General features: G+C 44.8%; 1 protein-coding gene across 1 annotated transcript in view; it reads left to right on the forward strand.

The window, feature by feature from the left end:
• Positions 1-24,738, forward strand: part of LOC125639873 (musculoskeletal embryonic nuclear protein 1) — a 125,950-nt gene that overhangs the window by 65,073 nt on the left and 36,139 nt on the right. The window contains exons 2-4 of the mRNA XM_048857646.2: positions 8,033-8,081; positions 14,328-14,423; positions 19,013-19,134. Coding sequence (XP_048713603.1) covers positions 8,033-8,081; positions 14,328-14,423; positions 19,013-19,134 — 267 coding nt within the window. The remainder of the gene's footprint in view (positions 1-8,032; positions 8,082-14,327; positions 14,424-19,012; positions 19,135-24,738) is intronic.

Raw genomic sequence — 24,738 nt, forward strand, 5'->3', positions numbered from 1 at the left:
GAGATTTTTGCCTTAGCGGTATCTATCGGGTTGACTGTGGCGCCCCCTCGAGTGTCGCACTCATGCGCTGTTATATTAGGCACTCACGACCCTACACCTTCTCAGTTCCTTCTTACCACCCTTGTCGGTTGGTCGGAACGCCTTGTCTTGCATCACAAGAGTGTTAATGGTTCTTACAATCCATTGTTCCATCTCTTTTGTTTTTAGTTGTTAGGTACTTAGACCATTAAGTTAAGTGTTAGAGTAGTAGTTTGAGAGTTAGAGTCCCGGCTGGGACTTCACCTCTGAGCAGAGCATGCCATGTTCCCTAGTCTTTAAGCCATGCTCATCATGCAGCCAGCTAATGCCTATTAGTGACCCCCACGACAGCTGTTTAAAGTGTTTGGGGGACTCCCACAGAAAGGACAAATGCAGGATCTGCAAAAACTTTTGCCCTCGAACTGAAAAGGAATGAGAGATTTGTGTGAGGGCCCTCCCCATGGAGGCTGCGCATCATCCTGCCTCGGAGCTCTCTCGATTGGACTCCACACCCAGCACTTGGGCATCGGTGCGCAGCGCACCGCCAGCACCAGAATCCGCCCAGAACCCTTCCCCCCCTGCCAGCGCTGAAGAAATGGTCGAAGTTGACGGGCCCACTAGCACCGCTCCCTACACGTCAACACCAGGGAGCTCAGAGCGGTTCGCCTGGCCTGCCAAACCTTCCTACCTCACATAAAAAGCAGGGTGGTCCAGGTCCTTGTGGACAATACAGCAGCTATGTACTATATCAACAAGCAGAGCAGAGCCAAATCATCTACCCTTTGCTAGAAAGCCCTCAGGCTCTGGAACTTCTGTATGGAAAACAACATCCATCTCATAGCTGCACACCTCCCCGGGGCCAGGAACGCTTTGGCAGATTACCTCAGCAGGACCTTTTCATCTCGCAACGAGTGGTCCCTCCATCCAGGAGTGGTCAGCATCATCTTCCAGAGATGGGAGACTCCTCAGGTGGACCTGCTCGCGTCCAGGTAGAACAGGAAATGCTTGATTCGGGGATCGACAAAGGCTCGCTGTCAGACGCTTTTCTGCTCCCATGGTTGGGAGCTCTGTTGTACACCTTCACAGAGTACGCAGGACAGGGCAAAGGTAATCTTCATATGCTGTCCCCGGTTCTGTTCCGGGGGGGGACTGGGATGGGGCGCTATCTCTGGTGCCTTCCTCCTGTCCTGGTCAGGCCAGTTTCTCTATGCCTTCCCCCCGGTTCCCATTGATTAGCAAGGTCCTGGAAAAAGTAAAGACAGACAATGTCCGGGTCCTCCTGATCGCTCCGGCATGGCCCAGGCAACATTGGTACGGAACCCTCACAGGCCTGGCGGTTGCTCCACCGTGGCTGTTGCCGTTCCGCCCAGACCTGCTCTCCAAGGACTGGGGCCCCCTCCTCCACCCCAACCTAGTTGCTCTCCACCTCACAGTGTGGCTGCTCAGTGGTTAGGTAGGGAGGAAAGGACGTGCTCAGAAGAGGTTCAGTGCATCCTTCTAGAAAGCAGGCGGCCCTCCACACGCCATGCCTACTTGGCAAAGTGGTCCCAATTCTCCAGATAGGCGGATGAGCGGAGCGTTTGCCCGGTGGCCACCCTAATCCATTTTATCCTGGACTACCTTCTCCACCTTAGAGCCCAGGGCCTGGCACCCTCATCAGTCAAGGTCTGATGATATTGGCCTTCCATCCACCAGTGCAGGGTCACACAGTATTCTTCCATGCTATGACTGGCCGGTTCCTCAAGGGGGTTGGACCATCTTTTTCCATATGCTAGGCCCCCGGTCCCTCAGTGGGACCTGAACCTGGTGTTGGCTCGTCTCACGGGGTCCCCGTTTGAGCTGCTAGCCACGTGCTCCTGGTCCCACTCTTGTGGAAAGTGACCTTCCGGGTCGCGATCACGTCGGCCAGGCGGGTCTCGAAGCTCAGGGTCCTGATCTCCGAGCCTCCATACGCAGTTTTTCATAAGGACAGGGTCCAACTCTGCCCACACCCAGCGTTCCTCCCGAAGGTGGTCTCCGTCTATCACACAGGTCAGGACATTTTTCTACTGGTCCTCTGCCCCATGTCCCATGCATCCAGTGCGGAGCGCCGTCTCCACATGCTTGATGCACGACAAGCTCTGGCTCTCTACCTCGAGCAGACCAAGCCATTCAGAAAGTTCTCGCAACGGTTCATCGCCTCAGCTGAGCACATGAGATGTCGGTCTCCACTCAGTGGCTCTCAAACCGGATCACTTCGTGCATCCGTACCTGTTAAGATCTGGAGGGTATCCCCCCGCCACTGATTGTGAAAGCACACTCGAGCGCAAGCCACGTCAGCTGCCTTCTTGGCCCACGTCCCCATCCAGGACATTTGTAAGGCTGCCACGTGGTCTTTGGTTCACACGTTCACCTCGCACTATGAGATCGTCTCCCAAACCAGGATGATGCCAGGTTCAGCAGGGCTGTACTCCATCCCGAGAATTTGTGAACTCCTACCCACCTCCAACAGATATAGCTTGGAATCACCTATTGTGGAATACACATGAGCAATCACTCGAAGAAGAAAAGACAGTTACTTTTTCTGTAACTGGTGTTCTTAGAGATGTGTTGCTCATGTCTATTCCACAATATCTCGAAGAACACCAGTTACAGAAAAGGTAACTGTCTTTTCACCCAGGACATGACTGCCAGGTTCCTCAAGGGCCTTGTGTGCCTCTGCCCTCACATCAGGAACCCCGTTCCTCCATGGGGCCTGAATCTTGTGCTGTCACGGCTCACTGGACCTCCTCCCTACCCCCCCCCCCCTCGAATCTCTGGTTTCCTGCTCTCTCCTTCTCCTTCCCTGGAAGGTGGCGTTCCTGATTGCAATCCACTCACCGGGTCTCTGAGATTATTGCACTTACCTCAGAAATCCCCCCTATGTCGTCTTTTACAAAAACGAGGTCCAGCTGCAGCCACATCCAGTTTTCCTGCCCAAGGTGGTCTCAGTTTCATAGGGGCCAGGACATTTAGATACCTGTCTTTTTTTTTTTTTTCCCCCAAAGCTGCATAAGTTGGAGGAGGAGTGTAGGTTGCATCCCCTAGGCGTCAGGAGAGCACTAGCCTTCTACACTGAAAGGACCAAGCCATTCTGCAAGTCGACACAGTTGTTACTACGGTGGCTGACAGGATAAAAAGTCGTCTGGTGTCCACTCAAAGAATTTCTTCTTGGATCACTGTCTGCATTCACTGCTGCTTCAATCAGGCAAAAGTGCCACCCCTGGCAATTGTAACCACCCACTCAACCACGGTGCAAGCCTCTGCAGCAGCTTTCCAAGCCTAGGTGCCTATCCAGGACATTTGCAGGACAGCCACCTGGTTGTCCGTCTGCACGTTTACGTCCCATTACACAGTTACCCAGCAGACCCAGGACGATTCTGGCTTTGTTAGAGCAGTGCTGCAAGCCGCTAGACTATGACCTCCACGCCCCCCCTCCGAGGATACTGCTTGCAAGTCATCTAGAATGGAATCAACAGGAGCAAGCACTCAAAGAAGAAAAAAGTTACCTACCTTTTCCTAACTGTTGTTGTTCGAGATGTGTTGCTCATGTCCATTCCGTTACCCACCCTCCTACCCCTCTTTCGGAGTTGCCAGCAAGAAGGAACTGAGAAGACGTAGGTTCGGAAGCGCCTAATATGCCAGCACATGAGCACAGCACTCAGGGGCGCCACAGCTGACCCTCTGGATACCGCTAAGGCCAAAATCTCTGACAACTGTGCATGTGGGTGCACAAACGCCTAGAATGGAATGGACATGAGCAACACATCTCAAAGAACAACCATTACGAAAAGGGAGATAACTGTATTTTCATCTTCTGTCACAGGTATTTTTAGTAAAAGTCAGGGACAGGTCGCGGACAATAAACAAAAATTCACAGAAGCACGCAACCTGTCCCTGACTTTTTTTAAAAATACCTGGGGAGTGAGGGGGCTTGCTGCTGCTCCAGCCTCTGGGAGGAGCTGATTCAACTCCGACTGCTGTTCCAGTAGCCCTGGGGCTGGCTGCTGGTCAGCTGTTCTGGCGGGCCCGGGGCTGACCGAGAAGAAGTCACAGAGGTTCTGGAAAGTCACGGAATCCGTGACAGAATTGTAGCCTTACTTATTCATTCCTCAGAGGTACAAAGCATACAGAGGAAAGGCTACAAATAACTGAGGCCTAACTGAATGGATCTTACCTATCCTTTTAGGACTAGATGCTAAGACCCTGCTTAAAGACTACCTGCCTGCAGCTCCTATTTTTCTCCTAGTCTGTATGTCAGCCTTGTATCCCAGTGACCAGTTCCCTCTCCTTTGCTGCCAGGGGAACTATTTTAGCTGCTTAGGGTCTTTTATGATCTCAGCCTTGGCAAAACAAATCCTGTTAAGTTTGCTGGCACCTGAAAGTAGCATCTCGCAAATTTGAAGATGTATACCAGAGGCTGCCCTAAATGGGAGAACTGTGGGTTCCCCCCTCTATAGCCTCCTTTAATTTAACTCCTGGCATGTAGGCAGGTTAATATCAGATAACCTGAGAGGCATACAATTTTTTTTTTTAAACACCTCCCTCATTTTCCAGAAACCCAGTGCAAATCCCTGAAATTTGTGAATGAGTTATGCAAACAAACCTAACAAAGCAAAGTCATTTGTGTTTGTTCTATTTAAATCCATAGCATACCACTAAAAATACCCTAGTATAGTTTATTTTTAAAAAATAAAATGTGAAGTTTGTTTCCAATATTTCCATGCATTAGGGTTGTTTGATTCCTAGACTTTGACATGCAATAGCAGTCTGGCTAGCCAGGATATTGATGGCATCTTCGCATAACCCTCTTGTATCTAAGTATTGCAATACATATGGTCTCCATGTGGGAGTCCTATTTGTGAGGTGAATTTTGCACTATGGTAGACTAAATCAAAATTTCCTTGCTTTATCTGAGACTTTACCCTTAATGTGTTAACTTGCTATTTTCTGCTTTATTAGCTAACAGAGTGACTGACTCTCTAAATCTAACTAAAATGATCCATTATCTTCCAGTCACCTCCATTTCCTTTCCCACAATCGATCTCTCTAAGTAACAAAGCTTGACTAATTCCTTCTATTCTCCTCTCACACCATCATTCACTGCTGCTGGGTGTGCTGTATCTATCTCTGACATCTGTAGTATCTAGAACCAGTGGTTCTTGCAACAGAATTTTTGGTGGCCTCAAAGTGTGACCACCAACTCTTGCTGGTAGCCCTGCTGATCATTTTTCCTGAAATATTTAACTTCAGGAAAAACAAATAAATATGCACATACACACGTCCAAATCTTTGTAATTTATTAAATCTTTTTGCAGACTCAATAATAAGAATACTGTACAGTTGTCTCTGTTCTTTACGGGACCTAAACAGAATAGAAACACAAATAAGGTGCTCTGCAGGTTCTTGTGTTTTTTGTTATTGTTTGTTTTGCTTTTTTGGTTGCTTTTTTTAAAAGACTTGCTCACTAGTAAGTCTGCTGCTGTGAAAAGTGATATTAACAAACATACAAATATCACTTTTCACAGAAGCAGACTGACTTAGTCTTGGCAAGCCTGGGGACAAATTAAGTCTTGGATGGGAAGGTCGGTAGGGGGGAAATAGGGGACGGGGGGGAATGCATGATGGGCTGGTGGGGGCCAAGGGCGATGTGGGGAGGTGAGCCCCTCACCCGGGGGTTAGAGCTCTGTGGCCAGAGCCTGCTGCCCACCACTCCAGGGCTGGAGCCCAACCCTACTGTCCTGAGGAAGGTGGGGAACTCACTACCTGCTGGCTCCTCCAGCATTTGTCTCAGGGCAGGAGGGTCCAACCCCTGCTGGTGGCCCTGGGGGAGGGACCACTGCTTCCCCCTTCCCCACCACCCCATCACTGTCCAGGAGGCTGTGGTTGCAAGAAATGCCCCTGGTGTACATATGCAGCCATGGTGGCTGCATTTGAGAAACACTGATCTAGACACACATAACAAATTAGTAACTCAAGGTTACAGCAGAAGAGCACTTATTGATTGCATTACAGATTGTGCAAGGGGTGAACGATTTACCTTCGTGTTTATTTTTGTAGGCTTATATAATTGGCATCACTCAATACTTGATTTTTTATAAGTAGGAAGTAAATGGCACTAAAATGCTCTCTTTTGTGTAGGACTTGTCTGATGTGAAAGCACGTTTTGCTTTTTGCTTTAATTTTGAGTAACGCAAGCTACACAAAGATCATCAAAACTATCCAGCCATAAAAGTACACTTCGTCAAGCAAGGAGTAGACTGCCTTTGCCTTGTGAATTATACTAATTCTTATGCTTTCTGTTTCTAGTCTTGTCAATTTAAACACTTTGTTCTGCACAGCTATGCTTTATACTGCATACATTGACTTATTTATTTCAAAGTAGCAAGGGGCAGAAGAAGTCAACTGCATTAAGTTTTGTGTTTTCCTGAACCAGCCAAGATACCTTAGATTAAGGATTATTATTTGCTGGATGAATGACCATAACTAAGGACACCAGAATGATGAAAATAAGTGATATGGCTGTGAAAAAGCTAATGCAGTCTTGGGATGCATCAGGCGAGGTATTTCTAGTAGAGATAAGGAGGTTTTAGTACCATTATACAAGGCATTTGTGAGACCTCATCTGGAATACTCTGTGCAGTTCTGGTCTCCCATGTTTAAGAAGGATGAATTCAAACTGGAACAGGTACAGAGAAGGGCTACTAGGATGATCCAAGGAATGGAAAACCTGGCTTATGAAAGGAGACTCAAGGAGCTTGGCTTGTTTAGCCTAACCAAAAGAAGGTTGAGTGGAGATATGATTCCTCTCTATAAGTATATCAGAGGGATAAATTCCAGAGAGGGAGAGGAATTATTTAAGCTCAGTACCAGTGTGGACAAAAGAACAAATGGACATAAACTAGTCATCGGGAAGTTTAGACTTGAAATTAGACGAAGGTTTCTAATCATCAGAGGAGTGAACTTTTGGAATAGCCTTCCAAGGGAAACAGTGGGGGCAAAAGACCTATCTGGCTTGAAGATTAAACTCAATAAGTTTATGGAAGAGATGGTATGATGGGATCACATGATTTTGGCAATTAATTGAGCTTTAACTATTCATGGTAAATAGGCCCAATGGCCTGTGATGGGATGTTAGATGGGGTGAGATCTGAGTTACTACAGAGAATTCTTTCCTGGGTATCTGGCTGGTGAATCTTGCTCAGATGCTCAGGGTTCAGCTGATCACCATATTTGGGGTCAGGAAGGAATTTTCCTCCAGGGCAGATTGGAAGAGGCCCTGGAGGTTTTTCGCCTTCCTCTGGGGCATGGGTCACTTACTGGAAGATTCTCTTTTCCTTGAAGTCTTTAAACCATGGTTTGAGGACTTCAGTAGCTCAGACATAGGTGAGAGGTTTATCGCAGAGGTGGGTGGGTGAGACTCTGTGGACTGTGTTGTGCAGGAGGTCAGACTAGATGATCATAATGGTTCCTTCTGACCTTAATATCTATGAATCTAAGTAATTGCACATGATAAAAATCTGTAATAGTTGATTATCAAAGTAGAGAAAACCTTGCAACTGAAAAAAGAAGTCGATAGCTTAGAACATAAGAATAGCCGTTCTGGATCAGACCAGTGGTCTTTCTAGCCCATATCCTGTTGTCTTAGAGTGGACAGTTCCTGATGCTTCAAAGGAAATAAACAGAATAGGGCATTTATTGAGTGATCCATTCCCTGTCGTCCAGTCCCAGATTCTGGCCGTCAGATGTTTAGGACACCCAGCATATGAGGTTGCGTCCCTGACCATTTTGGATAATAGCCATTGATGTACCTATCCTCCATGAACCAATTGCTCTTTATGTGGCTGTCCCTAGGAGTTTGATATGTTGAAGCATGTTTCTGAATAAAGAACTTCAATACTATAAATTAATATTACACCTCCATATGCTGATCTACTTCTTAATTTTTTATTTTTGTTACATTGGGAATCACTGATTGTCTTCAATTTTCTTTCAGTAAAACGCTTCAGAGAACCAAAGCATGAAAGACGTCCTTGGAGGATATGGTAAGTCTTTAATAGCTCCTAGAATGTTTTTTATATCCTAGATGTTCAGCTCATGGAAAATGAAAGAATGATCACTTGCATATAATGTATAATATGAGAAAGCACTTTAATAGTCAGACTTAAGGGAATACATGAGGAATGATGGACGCAAATCTGACATCAGGAATCATAACATTCAAAAACTGGTAAGAGAACACTTCAGCCTCTCTGGCCACTCAGTAAAAGATTTAAGGGTGGCAATTTTGCAACAGAAAAGCTTCAAAAACAGAGTCCAACGAGAAACTGCTGAGCTTGAATTAATATGCAAACTTGATACCATTAACTTGGGTTTGAATAGAGACTGGGAGTGGCTGGGTCATTACACATATTGAATCTATTTCCCTAAGTTAAGTATCCTTACACCTTCTTGTCAACTATCTAAATGGGCCATCTAGATTATCACTACAACAGTTTTTTTTCTCCTGCTGATAATAGCTCATCTTAACTAATTAGCCTCTCACAGTTTGTATGGCAACTTCCAACTTAACTGTACGTGTGTGTGTATATATTTATATATCTTCTTGCTATATGTTCCATTCTATGCATCTGATGAAGTGGGCTGTAGCCCACAAAAGCTTATGCTCTAATAAATTTGTTAGTCTCTAAGGTGCCACAAGTATTCCAGTCATTATTTTACTGTACGTTTTTCCTGTTCATTCTGTCTTACTACATACCCCTTTAGAAATCTTATTCTAAATGCTAAAGATTCAAAAAATATTTGTGTGAAAGCTTGAGGTATCGTTTTTAAAGTAGCTGTTTTACTCCCTTTTCTGTACACCAAACTAAATCTTCCCTAAAATATGCCTGTGCAGATCCTTGTTGAGGCTTTGGGATCCATGTATTTAATTGAAGGTAGAATTTGGCCCATAATGTTGAAAAGCAGAATGTCTTGTCAGAGCTTTGTAAACTTGGACTCTTAACTGATGTGCGGGTTCATATAAACACTATTCAGATTACCCCCAAAATGTCTTTCCTTTGTCATCTGTTTTTTCATTTATTGAAATGTCTAATATTTCTTAAAGAAAAGGCTTTAAAATGAAATTAAACCACAAAAATATCAGGAAAAATACTAAGTCTTTCAAAAGTAAATGGGGTCTTAAATTACAGGCCAAATTTTCAAACTTGGATGCTAAAAAATTTGTTTAGGCACCTAAATAGAACTATTTTGTAAGGTACCTTTTTGTGAATTGAAATCTAAATAAGTACCTGGACCTGGCTTTTCAGTGGTACTGAGCAGAAACAACTGCTGTTTGAAAACAGCTAAGGTTACACCTTTAAACATTAGGTCCCAGATATTTTTTGGCACCCAAGCTTAAAAATGTGGCCCAACCATTCTGAATACATATATTACCTAGTGTAAACAGTTTCACTTTTAGCATATGCCAGACAAAACTATCTAAAATGAACACCAAGATTGGCCAATTTAGGGAACCTAGTTGATCTTCATGAAAGAAGTTGACACTGGTTGAAAGTAAATTCCTTGCAGCTTGTTGTTAGAGTAAATTTTCTAGCTACATTACATGTAATTGCAATTCTCAGCTCTTGTGTGAGCATCAGATTTAATTTGAAGACGTTAACATTATCTTGTGTAACTTCACTGTTTGATCCAATGATCAACATGCAGCTATTCAGGAGTTGAAGTTGGTAATAAATTCTCTATTTTATATGCTATTTGTTTCATCATATGATCCTAGAGAACTGTTTTGTAGAGTTTTAACTCATTATTTGGTTGCCTATGAAATACTGACTTAAAGCAAACTTCAGATGAGTTATGATTGAAAGAAGCCAGTCTGGTCCTCTCCATCAGCCAGCATGGGAATAGTTTGACTTCAGTAAGTAAGATATACCTGGTGGAACCTACATCCAAAGGATCATGACTTCCCTTCTGAAAATGAATGTAGTGCGTTCCTTATATATAATTTCCCCTTCTTATTTATCAGTCTTCATTGTGCAAAGGTCACCAGATACATTAGTATGCTCCTTCAGCCTGCTTACGGCTTGAGGACAGAACTAGATCTGTCATTCACTGGCAGCAGGGGAATGTCGTATCCACTGAAGCTCCCTTCAGTTTTGTCTGCCTCCACAGTGACATGTGGCTCAGCCCGATATTCTGCTGCAGGGCTTTTCTAAGAGAAATGTCAACTTTCTATTTAAAATTTCTGTATAATATTTTGACTCAATAACTTGTCCATCTCATTTCCAGCAGTGTCTTGGGGTTGCATTTGCCTTTGGAAAGACTGTCCTCTTAGTGCTGCTTCTTCTTGGGAGGCATTTGCAACAGCTGTTGTCTTTGCAGGCATCAGGAGATAAGTTAGGCCAAGGGAAAACCATTGGCAAAAGGAAAGATCTTGGCCTCCTGCTTCATCTCTCTCCCTCCAATCAAGTGTCTCGTTGAGGAGGTTGGCCAGCTCTGTGGGAAGAATACAGTTCCCCCACAACCCAGTCTGGGCACAAAAGAAGCTAGGCTGGATTGGAGAGGCCAAGAGAGATGCACGGTATGTCTGCTTTGCAGCTGGGAGGTGTGACTGCATCTTGTGTAAGCATACCTGAGCTAGCTTTAATCTAGCTAGATTAAAGTTAGCTTGAACAACGATGGGAGTGTAGCCATGGAAGCTGGAGCAGCAGCGGGGCTAGCCTCCTAAGTACAAGGACTGGGTACATATCCAAGTGGCTAGCCTGTTCTGCTGTGCCTTAGCTTTGATCTAGATACATCAATCTTGGGTGGGCCTGTACAAGTTGCAATATCATATATTCATTGCAGTGTAAATGTACCCACAGGCACAGTCTCCACAGCCCAGGCAGGGTTGCCTCTGCCTCCATTCCGCAAGCAAGAAAGGAGGCAGGCAAGATTGGGAAAAACTGGCTTGCAGGCAAGTGACTATTCTCCCATATTGTCAGGGAGTCACTGTTTCTAAAGGGGGAAGATTTTTTGCCTGAACTATGGCCTCCTTACTGTACAGGCCCTTCCATTAAACACACTAAGTGCCCTCACATGCTTTCACAAGTAGTACTAACATGGGTGCGCAGTATTGCAAGTATGAGCCCTCAACTAGAAATCCTATGACATAAGGGTGTCTTGCTGAAAAAGAGAGCAGGACACATCTTTCATGTAGGTATATGGGGCCTTCATCACTGAGATCAGATGCTCATGCAAATCAGTCCCCAGCTCTTATTGCTACAATGGGAAACTTTATGGGAAGTTGAGGCTATTCAGAGTAATCAGAAAAGTAGACTTACAATCCTGGCTTCTGCCAGACACTGTAGAAAGAAATTCCCATTTTTACATCCCAGAGGCAACTCTTCCTTTCTGCATATGGATGTCACCGTTTTTCAGCTTCAATCATTACCCCACAGGCAGCTTTCTTTTTGCATATGGATGTCGCTGTTTTGTTTAACTTTGATCATTACCACTTCTTCTGGCTAGTGCTTCCAGGTCTCTTCCAGGATCAATGTAGTATTAATACCAGCTTTAAGGAAGAAGAAAATTCTATTTTATTTCTGCCTGGACAGTTTTACTGATCAGGGCTTTGTACAGAGAGACCTGAAAAATCAGCACACTATGATATTGTTCTTGGAGTACTTTGGATTCATGATAAAAACAAACATACAATGTCAGAGAAGTCGGTCATAGGCCTGGCCTTAGGGTGAATGCGGTCAGGTACAAGGTCTCTTTTCAACAGAATATTAATAGAAGATGAAGATGGCCATAAAGGAAAAGTGGTGTCATGGAAGAAAATGCAGTTTTGTTGGAGCGTACTGGGAATGCTGATCTCATGCACAGACATGCATCAATGAACACAAGACCTGTCCAGTAATTCCTGCAATCCCCTCTGCATTATCACATTGGCTGTGGAGATCAAGGTTCTATTATATACTCTCTCCTCTCTCAGGAACAATGGAAAAGGTAGGAAGGCGCATAGGCCACAGGGCACTTCATTTCAGTTTCCAGATGCAAGGTCACCATTGTAAATCAGTTTGACCTGGTGACCACTTGGCATCTGGAAACAGCAGTAGTCCCCTGTGGCCTCTTTGTGCACCATATGAGATGGTGAGTGACCTCTCACAAAGCTTGGCAATGTCTTTCCTATGTGACTTCCCACCTGTTCTGCTGCTAGCCAAGATCATACAAAAGATGGAAGCGTCAAAAAAGTGGAAGTCTGTTTATGCCTTCCTGGCTGAAGACTATGGCTTTGAGGCCTGATTAACCTTGTGTTCATTGGATCCTCTGATGTTTCTATCTCATAATGAAGTAAACTTGATCTCCCTTAATGTTTGGTATCAGCTGAGGCTGATGTGAATCAGGTGCTATTGTTCTAGAAATTAGGAATTGCAATGAGCTTCAGCACTTTAAAATATTGTTTCCAGTGACCAATCCTAAACTTTAAAGTAATTGAAAATCTAAAACTCTTTGCTTCCCACATACTAGAAATTAATCTAGAGCTGAAATTCCTAGTCGGTGCCCCTCAGCAAGTAGTTTTCTATTTTTAAAACACAACATCTAGTTCCTAAACTTCCCAGCTGATATGTGTGGTACTTGTTGGTGCTGATGAGGTAGATAACTTGCTGTTTTCTCAGTTCCTACATTCAACTCTCTGCATCTGGTGCTGAAGATGAGAGAATAGAGCTAAGGGACAAGAAAACCAGGAAGGGGACAAGAATACAGGGCAAGAACACTGTGTTGGTCTTTAAAAAGGAGAAATTTTTTTGAATTAATGCAAAAAGCCAGCAAAGGAAACAATAGACAATGAAAGAAAAGGAGAAAAATATTAAGTAACAAAAGGAGAGAACAGAGCTCATCCAGATGCACTGTTTTGATACATGTTTCCCATACTTCGTGATGTGAATAAAATGTGTACTGACCCCTCTAATTTTGTGCAGAAGAAGAGAGAATGTTCTTGATCTGGACTCACTGACATAGTCTGTATCTAGTGTAAAAGAGTCGTATTTTTAAAACTTTCCATAGTGACGGGATCTTTTTTCTCAATTAGTTTGCTACTTGGCACTAATATTTGATGTATAACTTGCATTGTAGTTTAATTGAGACAAGGTGGATGAGGTAATATCTTTTATTGAGCCAGCTTCTGTTGGTGGACGAGACAAGCTTTCGAGGAAGAAGAGCTCTGTGTAAGCTTGAAAGCTTGTCTATCACCAAAAGAAGTTGGTCCAATAAAAGATATTACTTCACCCACCTTCTCTCGCTATTAATGGCCAGTCTGTTTGATTTATTTGGAGGTGGTGGGGTGGGAGGAAGGTGCAGGTGTTAGAAGGCAGTTGAGCATGTTTTTATTTTCTGCTCCTACCTGTGCTGCTGACTCCTTGCTAGAGGAGGAGGAGAAAGTAACAGCAACACACACGTCCTGTACAAGTACTATATAGAAACAAACACTGTCTTCATTGCAAAGCTTCTGTTGGACTATATTTTATTTTAAAAAAATAGGGAATAAGAACTGCTGCTGAATGAAATGGTGAGCAAAAGAAGTTCCTTGTTCTTCAAGTTACCTTTTCAGGAGGAAGAGCTCTGTGTAAACTCGAAAGGTTGGCACTCTCGCCATCAGAAGTTGGTTCAATAAAAAAAATATTACCTCACCCATCTTGGCTCTCTAATATCCTGGGATCAACATGGCTACAACAACACTGCATACAACAATGGAAGATATTGTAAATTAATTGACATTCAGTATAGCCATTTACTTCCAGGCTAAAATATCAACATCAGCTTTTTAATAAACTAGACTTTAGATGAAGGGAGCATTATCTAGCTGTTAAAGTGCAGAACTAATGGCCAGATGATCTGAATTGTATTCCTCGCTCTGCCACAAACCTGCTATAAATGCATAAATAAAAAATAAAAAAATATTTCTAGCAAGACTGTGCTATATTTGTTTATAAAATTCTATTAATCTCTTTACTGTTACTGTAATGCTATTCTGTAATCTACACAAAATACTAGCAGCCTCTCCCCACTGCTTAAATTATAACAGAAGGAGGTGATAGTGAAGTTTCATATTATTCAGAACAGGTACATTACAAAGTACAAATTTAAAACTGCACTTTGTCAGAAATGAATGTGTTATGACTTGGTAATTTGAAAAAGTCCATAATTAGTACTGGGCTCTGACTAATTAGTATGAATTAGCAAGGTTCTACTATATTTTGATTGTTTAATGTAAGTACTTTTCAAAATCCAATCCTTTTTATTTTATACAGGTTTTTAGATACGTCCAAACAAGCCATAGGGATGTTGTTCATACACTTTGCAAATGTGTATTTATCAGACCTAACTGAAGAGGACCCTTGTTCACTGTGAGTGCTGTGAATTTGAGTAAACTACTCTTTAGGGAAATATCTTTTCTGAGATTCATTGACAATTTAATTGGGGGTTGATGGTTGGAAAAAGAATCTGAGGAACTATATGAGGGGTTTTTGAAAGTTCACATTTTAAGAATAACTAATGGAGGATCAGAATTCTGGTATCGCTTCCTTGTCAGTGTGAACTGGGAATCATTGAGAGGCAATTGAGTGTCCTGACGCCTTGTATTGTGGGGAGAAAAGCACCTTGTATCTCCAAGGAAACATCACCCCACACACACACACACCCCTCCTCTCTTGCCAAATTAATGTATTATTAATAAGGATATGATTTAGTCATGGAGGTCACAGATTCGGTGACTTTAACAAACCTCTGTGACTTCTTCGGCTTCAGCCCCTGCAGCTGTGCCGTGGGCTGGGATCATCAGTCCTTTTTCCCCCCATCCCCTCGTATTTTTTAGTAAAACTCAGACAGAGGTTGTGGGCTTCTATGAATTCTTGTTTATTGTCCACGACCTGTCCGTGACTTTTACTAAAAATAACTGAAAAAATCTTAACTTTAATTGTTAAAAACCACATCCTAACAGAAGGAAAGGTTGTAACACAAGGCTGTTGTCGGGGGAGGGAGGAGGCGGTCAAGGAAGTAGGGGATCCTAGAGAGCTAAGAAAATCTACTATGGTTCCAATAAGTATCATGCATAAACACTCCAAAAATCTTACATTAATCCAGTCAGGCATGAATATTAAGTCAGAGTGGTGTCTGAGGATATTTTATAATGGCTTTCCTGTCTGTTTTCTAAAATGCAGTATTACTTTCACTGTTAATGCTGAAAAATGTTGCTCAGCATGTAGGAGGCTAATTCAGAAAACATTAATTTTGCAATCTCATGCTCTGAGCATTGTGACTATGCATATAAATTCCATTATGTTAATTCTGAAGATTTATGTCTTTGAGACAATTTTGAGCTCCTGAGTCTTTACCAGCAGCTACAGAAGGAAATGGAGGAGAGTTTGGGGTCTTTCTTGAAATGCGCTCCTGCCCAACAGCTTACTCTTCTGGTAATGGGTGCTGTAAAGCCACTTTTAACAGCATATAATTTTGGACCGGCATTTTACACTCTTGAGTCCCAGCTAGAGGGTTGGCTCCACACACTGCACCAAAGGACACTGCTTACTTAGAAACTTCTGAGCTCATGTTCAGTGGGCTGTTCTCGGTTGATTTGAAATGGTGGCTCTACATAGCAAATCAAGAAATTATTATTGGAAGGCCATTGTATTTTTATCTAATAATTACACAAGGTTTTAGCTTTAAAAAGTCTTATAAATAGACTGGTATTATGAAAAACTTCAGTGTAATTGTAGCTCCTAATCTTGTGGGAATGCAAGAGGCAGAGCCAGAATCTTGTCACATTAGGCTGTCCACCTAAACTGACAGGTTTCAGATATAACTTAGTTATACGAATTAACGTAAGGCCAATGGCTTGTTCCTCCACCATTCACAGTACATTTTAAAGAAAGATGATTATTGAGATATCCCATGTTTACAATTCATGTATATGATAGGATCTTCTTTTGACCTCTGAATGATCAGAATACAGCATAGACAGGGATTGTTGATTTACATTGTCGGACCCTACTCATACGTATATACAGGTTTCAGAGTAGCAGCCATGTTAGTCTGTATTCACAAAAAGAAAAGGAGTACTTGTGGCACCTTAGAGACTAACCAGTTTATTTGAGCAAAAGCTTTCGTGAGCTACAGCTCACTTCGTCGGATGCATTCAGTGGAATCCGATGAAGTGAGCTGTAGCTCATGAAAGCTTAAGCTCAAATAAATTTGTTAGTCTCTAAGGTGCCACAAGTACTCCTTTTCTTTTCACCTAAACTGAGTCATTTTTAACTTCTGGGAGTACAAAAAGGCATCAAGAAACTAGTACTCAGAATTCAGGGAGCTGCAAGTTAAAATCCCTGAACAAACTTTACGGGCAGATTTTAAATACCTTAAGATAAGGAGGATTGTAATTTAAACACTTAATTAGAAAGGAGCAAGCAACTGCACTATAATATAGCCTACTAGATATTTTCCCAGTCTTTGGACTGCAGTGACCTCTTGTGGTCTTTGGAATAAAATGGTTTGTGTTAGCGATACTTGTGTTGCTTGTTGGTTCCTCTGCTAAACACTTAAAAATTGATTATATGGTCCTCTTAATCATAATTTTGAAGCAGAGTTGTTGTGTTAACATTTTAAAAAAATGATTATGGAAATACTAATTCTGCACAAAAAGCTGTGTGTGTAAGACCTGGGTGCAAAATGGCATGTTAACAGAAGTTTTGCTTTCTTTTTATATTCTTGCTGAGCCTCTTCTGAATCCCAAAACTGGTGTTGAGGCTCAGAACTGTTCAGTTTGGGAGACTACCATTTTAACCCTTTACACCCTATCTCCTCTTTCTAATAGTACCCATTTCACCACCACAGCCCTTTTCTTCCAATCACTAGAGCAGGGGTGGGCAAACTTTTTGGGCCGAGGGCCACATCTGGGTGGGGAAGTTGTATGCAGGGCTGGGGCAGGGGGTTGGGGTGCAGGAGGGAGTGCAGGGTGTGGGAGGAGGTGCGGTGTGCAGGAACAAGCTCAGGGTAAGGGATTGAGGCAGAGGAGGGATGTGGGTGCATGAAGGGGCTCAGAGAAGGAGGTTGGGGTGTGGAGGGCAGGAGGGGGCTCAGGGAAGGGGTGCAGGAGATGTGTGGATGGGAGCAGGGCAGGGGGTCGGGGTGCGGGGTATGGCGGGGGCCTCAGGGCAGGGGGCTAAGGGGCAGGGGATGTGTGAGATGCAGGCAGGGGGCTCAGAGCAGGGAGTTGGGGGGCAGGGTGCAGGAGGGGTTCAGGCTCCGGCCCAGCGCCGCTTACCTAAAGTGGCTCCAGGGTGGCGGAGGTGTGCACCAGGGCAGGCTGCCTGCCTGCCCTCCTGCCCTGGCCCCACATCACACCGCTCTGGGAAGCGGCCAGCACCATGTCCCTGCGCAGCCCCGGGGGGGGCGCGGGCACAGGGCTCTGCGTGCTGCCCTTGCTGCACCTCTAGGTACCTCCCCTGAAGCTCCCATTGGCCATGGTTCCCCGTTCCCGGCCAATGGGAGCTGTGAGGGGGGGGGGCGGTGCCTGGAGGCAAGGGCAATGCATGGAGCCCTCTGCCTCTTCTCCCTCCCCTCCCATCCCCCAGGCCGCAGGGACGTGGTGCCAGCTGCTTCTGAGAGCAGCGCGGGGCCTGCAGCACCATGGGGGGCAATCCCGTGGGCCAGATCCAGAGCCCTGACGGGCCAGATCCGGCCCACGGGCCGTAGTTTGCCCACCCCTGCACTAAAGAGTGCCAATAGCTTCCTCTGAGACACCAGTTTTCCTCCTGCAGATGTGCAAGTAAAACACACAATGTTGTCACCCTTTCTACTTGGGCACACCATCCACATGGAAGCACAAATCCCAGGTAGCAGTACAAAGAGTTACCATCAAGACCCCTGACTGGCTTCAAGTATTCATGTTAAAAATTTTCGACCCAATGTGGCCTTTAAAAGAACAGTTTAATGTCATGTCACTGGTAGCACCTGAGCTGTTACCTTGTTCAACCAAGAGTGATTAGCAAATGAGATACCAGAACATCTTGTAAGTCAATGTGACATTCTGGTGAAGATATAACTCATGATTCACTTAAATTCCATAATAATCCCTTTAGCTTTTGGTGTATACCATACAGCCAAAAGTTTCTTTTAAAACAACTTAACAGTAGAGTAGCAACTATATAACGATTGAAATAGTTATATATATTAAAAAGAAAACGGGATTTAGACAGTCTTTCTGAAGATACGTACAATTAACATATTCAGAATGGTTATATACAGTAATTGACTTGGTGGAAATAAATCAGTCCAGTCTAATGTTTGGTGGAATTACTTTACATTTGTATTCTATAGTTATTACACCATACATGTTTTGTATTCAGCACCGGGCTGTTCATAGCTGGGTCTACAAGCATTACTTTTCAGTAGAAAAACTGATGGCTGCAGCATCTCACGTATGTAAGAGCTGTGCCTTCCTTTAACATCCACATGCAGCAAGTCCGTATTTTCCATGACTGGAATGAGTTTGGCTTTTTTTTTTTTTTCATTTTGAGCTGTTTTCCAAGCTATATAAGAAACAAGATGTTTTTAAAATAAGATGTTGTTCTCTGGCTCCACTTAAATGAAGTCTTTCCAAATAGAGAAATGAGAGTGGGAAGATGAAGTTGGTTTTAACTTGAGGACATAAAATGCAAATTGGAGTTTGTACACAGAAATACATGGAGCTTCATTTAACATTTAACTTGAAGGACAAATACTAGTAGTGGGGTAGTTATAAAACTGTTTAAAATCTCGGATAAGAAATGGGAGCAAATACATAACTGTTCAAGTTTTTAAAATCTCATAGTGATGCTGGCCTTTTAGAGAGGCAAGCAAATTTACCCTTTGTCAGTTGCAGTAATATGATGCCCGCTAACTCCAGGGGAAAAAAAACATGCTCATGGTTTTCTCTTCTGTACTTTCTCCCCCCTTCCAGGTACCTTATAAACTTCTTGCTGGATGCCACCTTAGGGATGCTGCTAATCTACGCTGGTGTGCGCGCAGTCAGCAGCATTGTGGAATGGCAGCAATGGGAATCCCTTCGCTTTGGTGAATATGGTAAATATTTCTATTCTTGCAACTAAATGAATTGAAGAGTAGAGTCTTGCAGTGATACTGCACTTGCTTTTAAAGATGGTCAGTTAAACATTATTACACAAACGGGTGTGTAATAGTCAAGTCTAACACTTGACTAGCATCCTGTGACAGACCCAGACTGGTTGGGTTCAGGAGTCTGATAGAAGGAAAACACACTGGATGAATAGTTTTCTGTTTCCTGAGTGACCAAGGCAGAGGCTACTGCAGAGCAGTCAGGAAGGTGCTAGAAGCAATTAATTCAGGCAGACTCCATAAGACACCTGGAATCAATTAAGAACGGATTAGAAGCAATTAAAGGAAACAGGGTAATCAGATCACCTGAAGCCCGTTTAGAACCATCTGGGACTAGTTTAAAAGGAAGCCCCTTCAGAGAGGCCGGCTGCTAGGAGCTGGGAGTAGGAAGGTGTGTAGTGGGAAGACTGGGAGAAAGAAGGTGTACAGTAAAAGACCCGGGAGAACAAGCGTGGTCAGGTACCAAGGAGAGTGCTAGGAGGGGCTGTTTGGGGAAGTAGCCCAGGGAAGGGCTATAGCTCTGGTAGTATAGGAAAACTACCTGTTTCTGCTGCCAATTAGGGTCCCTGGGCTGGAACCCGGAGAAGAAGGTGGGCGCGGGTTCCCCTCAGTGTCCACACACAGAGTTCCTGGCCTGATCAGGCGTGATGGCAGCCGTACGGGCCCAGAAGTTCCATGATTGGAAGTACCAGGAGAGCAAGCCACCAAGGTCTCAGCTGTTAGATCTAATGCACCTTGCTCGGAAGTGGCTACAGCCTAAGGCATGCAGCTCAGAGAAAGTTTTGGAGACGTTGGTCATAGACGAATTTATGCGGAGACTACCGCAAGACCTTTGTACGTGGGTAGGCAAGCACAACCCGTCCACCTACGATGAAACAGTCGTGCTGGTAGAGAGACAATTGATGGCCAGGGAATTGACCCATCTACCTAGGGAAGGCCCCATATGAGACAAGCGACTAACGCCAACCCCAGGGGTTCAGGTGACCAGGGACCCTTAGGTGGAAGAAGAGAGAGGCTGAAGACCAGATGGGACTCCAGGAGGATGGGAATGGATTGGGTGGGGGAAACCCCGAGCCTAAACCTCCTAATCCATGGGATAGGAGAAGCAATTATAGGTGTTACGGGTGTGGAGAGCTGTGTTAGGCATGGCAGCCCAGTGCCCCAACCTCGAAGAGCACATGCAGTGTAATCTCGTGGACTGGAGTGGCCCATGCTCCCTCCTCAACCTTGTGGGGGTCGCAGTCACCCCCCACAAATATACAAGGCCAGTAAAAGTGGATGGGGTAGAAACGGTGGTGCTCATAGATTCGGGAGCACTATCACCCTGATCTCAGGTAAACTAGTAAAGCTCAGCAAGTTAACGCAAGCTAAACATACAGGGGTAACGTGTCCATGGGACTGTTAGCTACTACCCCATCATACCAGTAAAGCTAGAAGTTCAGGGAAATGTCACAAGGTGAAAGCAGGGGTGGTCCCACAGCTCTCCTATCCTGTGCTCATCAGAAGAGATTTTTCCCAGGTTTGGAAACTTGGGAGTGGTGGGAGAAAGAGGAGCTCCCCAAACTGACGGAGGCCTCCACAGCAGAATGTTCTCCCCCAGTGTTCATGGAAGTATCCCAGGAACTATTCCCCGCCCACGGGGGAGGCCGGAACACAAAAAGGGAAAGAAGGGCTTCCAAGGCCTTGGGTACCCGAATCCTGCTACAAGGACAAAGGGCCGCCTGTATAGACGAGCAGACTTGGGCTACTAAAAGGAAGGACCCCAAGACACAGGCAGGTTCAGAAACTGGTTCCAACCCCAACCCCACAGAGCTGGCTAGAGGGTAGAAGAAGATCCCTCAGAGTTCCAGCTCATAAGTCCCAGGAGGGCAACTTTTGGACGGGACCAGTGGAGGACTCAAGGTATGAGAGTGCCAGGAAGGAGATGGCCAAGATAGATGGGGTACCCGTAGCAGTAAAAACTCATACTTCATAATCAAGAAGGACCTCCTGTACAGGGTCGTGCGCATGCAGGACAAAAGGTACACCAGCTCCTAGTACCCTGAAAACACCAGAGGGCAATATTAAACCTTCCCCGCAGTCACCTTTTTGGAGGACACCTGGGGGTGGAGAAAACCCAGGTGCGAATCTTGCTCAGGTTCTTCTGGCCGAGGAGACATGAGGATGTCCGGCAGTACTACACCTCCTGTCCCGAATGTCAATTGTGCAGCCCTCCTCCACATCTAAGAGCCCCTTTGGTACCCCTGTCGATCATTGAAGTTCCATTTGAGCGGATCGCCATGGATCTAGTGGGGCTGCTAGAGAAGATGACCCGAGGCCACCAGTATGTGCTTGTCATCCTAGACTGTGCACCCAGGTATCCAGAAGCTGTCCCCCTATGAAACACAGCCTCCAAGAGCAGTGCCAAAGTACTTGTGGAAATCTTCACCTGGGTAGGGCTACCAAAATAAATCCTCACGGGACCAAGGAACACTGTTCATGTCCAAGCCAATGAAGGACCTGTGTTTCCTGCTCCATGTCCAGACCCTGCGGACCTCGGTTTACCACCCACAAACCGATGGTCTGGTGGAAAGATTTAACCGGACCCTCAAGGCCTTGATAAAAAAAGGTGGTAAGCAAGGATGGGAAAGATTGGGACAACCTACTACCATACCTCATGTTCGCCATCCATGAGGTTCCCCAAGCTTCCACGGGATTCTCCCGCTTTGAGCTATTGTATGGACGCCACCCCTGAGGCATGTTGGACATACCCAAGGAAACTCGGGAGGAGGAACCCAGTGAGGGGAAGAACGAAATAGAGCATGTGCTACAAATGAGGGACCGGATAGCCTGGGTCACTCCCATAGTGAGGGAGCACCTAGAAAAGGCCCAAGAGGCCCAGCGAGCTTACTACAACTGTCAAGCCAAAGTTCGGCAGTTTCAACCTGGCAACCGAGTAGTGGCACTAGTATCCGTGGCAGAAAGTAAGCTATTGGCCCAGTGGGAAGGACCCTACGAAATAGCTGAACCTGTGGGGGGGCGTGGGTGGGTGGGTTGTAAATTACAAGGTGCGACAACCAGGACATAGAAAACTAGAGCAAATATATACCATGTCAACCTTCTGAAACCCTGGCATGCCTGAGAGGCATGTGCAGCTGTTCGAGAAGACCTGTACCCAGTGGACAAAATCCCTGAACAGGTGAGGGTGTGTCCCAATTTAACGCCAGTCCAGAAGAAGGAGGTATTTGAGATGATCATCCAGATGTATTCTCGACAAAGCCAGGTCGCACAAACGAGACATATCACCACATCGTCACAAACCCTGGGGCCAGAGTAACAATGAGGCCCTACCAGGTACCAGCAGCCAAAAGGAAGGAAATAAAAGCAGAAGTAAAACAAACACTGGAGATGGGGATCATCAAAGAATCCCACAGTTAGTGGTCCAGCCCGATAGTGGTGTTGCCCAAACCTGATGGCACCGCAAGGTTCTGCAACGACTTCCGCCGACTGACTGAGATATCCCAGTTTGATGTATAACCCATACCTCGCATAGACAAACTAGTGGACCGTCTGGGTAATGCCTGGTATTTGATGACCCTAGACTTGACAAAAGAGTACTGGCAGATTCCCCTAGCCAAAGACGCAAAGGAAAAGATGGCGTTCTCTACACCAGAGTGTCTTTTCCAATACACTGTCCTTCCTTTTGGACTACATGGGGCTCCAGCTACGTTTCAGTGCCTCATGGACAAGCTATTACGCCCCCATGCCAGGTATGCTGTGGCCTACCTGGATGATGTGGTTATTCATACCCCAGACTGGGAAACCCACTTGAAGGTGGGGGCAGTCCTTGATACCTTCAGGTGAGCTGGCCTTATGGCAAACCCTGTCAAGTGCGCCATAGGGTTCACGGAGGCCAAATATGTTGGCTATGTGGTAGGAAAAGATCTGGTAAAACCCCAGCTGAATAAGTTAGAGGCCATCCAAAATTGGCCCCAGCCGAGTCATAAGAAGCAGGTCCTAACATTCCTAATGGTGGGGTATTACCGGCGTTTCATCCCCCATTTTGCCACAAGGGCAAGTCCCCTAATGGACTTGGTGAAGGCCTGTGGCCCTGATCCAGTCAGATGGTTGGATGCAGCAGCGAGGGCATTCGCAGACCTACGGACTAGCCTGTGCAATAACCCTGTATTGGTAGCCCTGGATTTCACCATGGAATTCATCCTACAAACAGATGTATCCGAGGTGGGGTGAGAGGCCGTCCTCTCGCAGATGGTCAGGGAGGAGGAGCACCTAATACTCTACCTCAGCAGGAAACTCCTTCCGAGGGAACAAAAATATGTAGTGGTTGAGAGGGAGTGCCTCACTGTTAAATGGGCCATGGAAGCATAACGTTATTACCTGCTTGGGTGTAGATTTGTCCTTGTGACTGACCAGGCCCCACTTCAATGGATGCAGTGAAACAAGGAGAAGAACTCCAGGGTAACCAGGTGGTTCTTGTCCCTCCAACCTTTCGTGTTCCACATGCAACATAGAGCAAGGAGCCGCCATGGCAATGCCGATGGTTTGTCACGTGTGCACTTTATGTTGTCCCAAGCCGCCCAACCCCTTGCTGTTGAGCAGGGGGGAGGGATATGTGACAGACCCAGACCAGTTGGTGCAGGAGTCTGATAGAAGGAAACACACTGGATGAATAGTTTTCTGTTTCATGAGTGACCAAGGCAGAGGCTACTGCAGAGCAGTCAGGAAGGTGCTAGAAGCAATTAATTCAGGCAGACTCCATAAGACACCTGGAAGCAATCAAGAACTGATTAGGAGCAATCAAAAGAAACAGACTAATCAGATCACCTGAAGCCCTAAGCACCTAGAAGCCCAGTACCCTCCGAGGCATGGCCGGTGCTCTGCCACAATCCCTTTACAGTTTTTTAATTGGTTGCTATACCTAGGGTATTACAAGAGAACACCTAATAAACAACTTTTTCCTTATTTAAAAAAACTTAAAACTCAGTTAGCATGGCATACAATACAAATGGAAGCCTGTCTGCAAAGTATTACCCTTTTTGTAAAATATAAAGAAAACTTACTAGACAAAAAAAAATAGCTAGTCTTCTTCCAAAATATTCAACACAGTTTTGATTTTACAAGATCATTTTGTGTAGGTTGCAGTCAAAGATCAATTGAACTTGAGGCCTTAACTAAGCCACCCACATTTAAAGATCAAGGATTGGGAATCTTCTAGCCAAGTTTCAGAGCTAACACTCAGTACAGATGCTTTACAAATAATGTAGAAAAGAATTATGCATGGTTGAATAATAACTTTTAATTAAATTAAATTCTCTGTGCTTTAACACAGAATAACAACTTTTGGAAAGTACTGTAACTACCATATGATTTTTTTTAAAAACAGGTGATTAATGAAAAGGCGCACAAAAAATTTAATGACCTTGTGAAATACAAGTGTCAGGAGACTTATGAATTTTATGACTAACTCCAAACAAAGGGTTTTCTAGTGGTAAATCCTAATGTCAGATGTTTATAATAGAAATGCTGCCAAGCTCACAGCACAGTGGAACAACA

The sequence above is a fragment of the Caretta caretta genome, chromosome 7 (genome assembly GCF_965140235.1).
Source record: "Caretta caretta isolate rCarCar2 chromosome 7, rCarCar1.hap1, whole genome shotgun sequence".
NCBI lineage: Eukaryota > Metazoa > Chordata > Testudines > Cheloniidae > Caretta > Caretta caretta.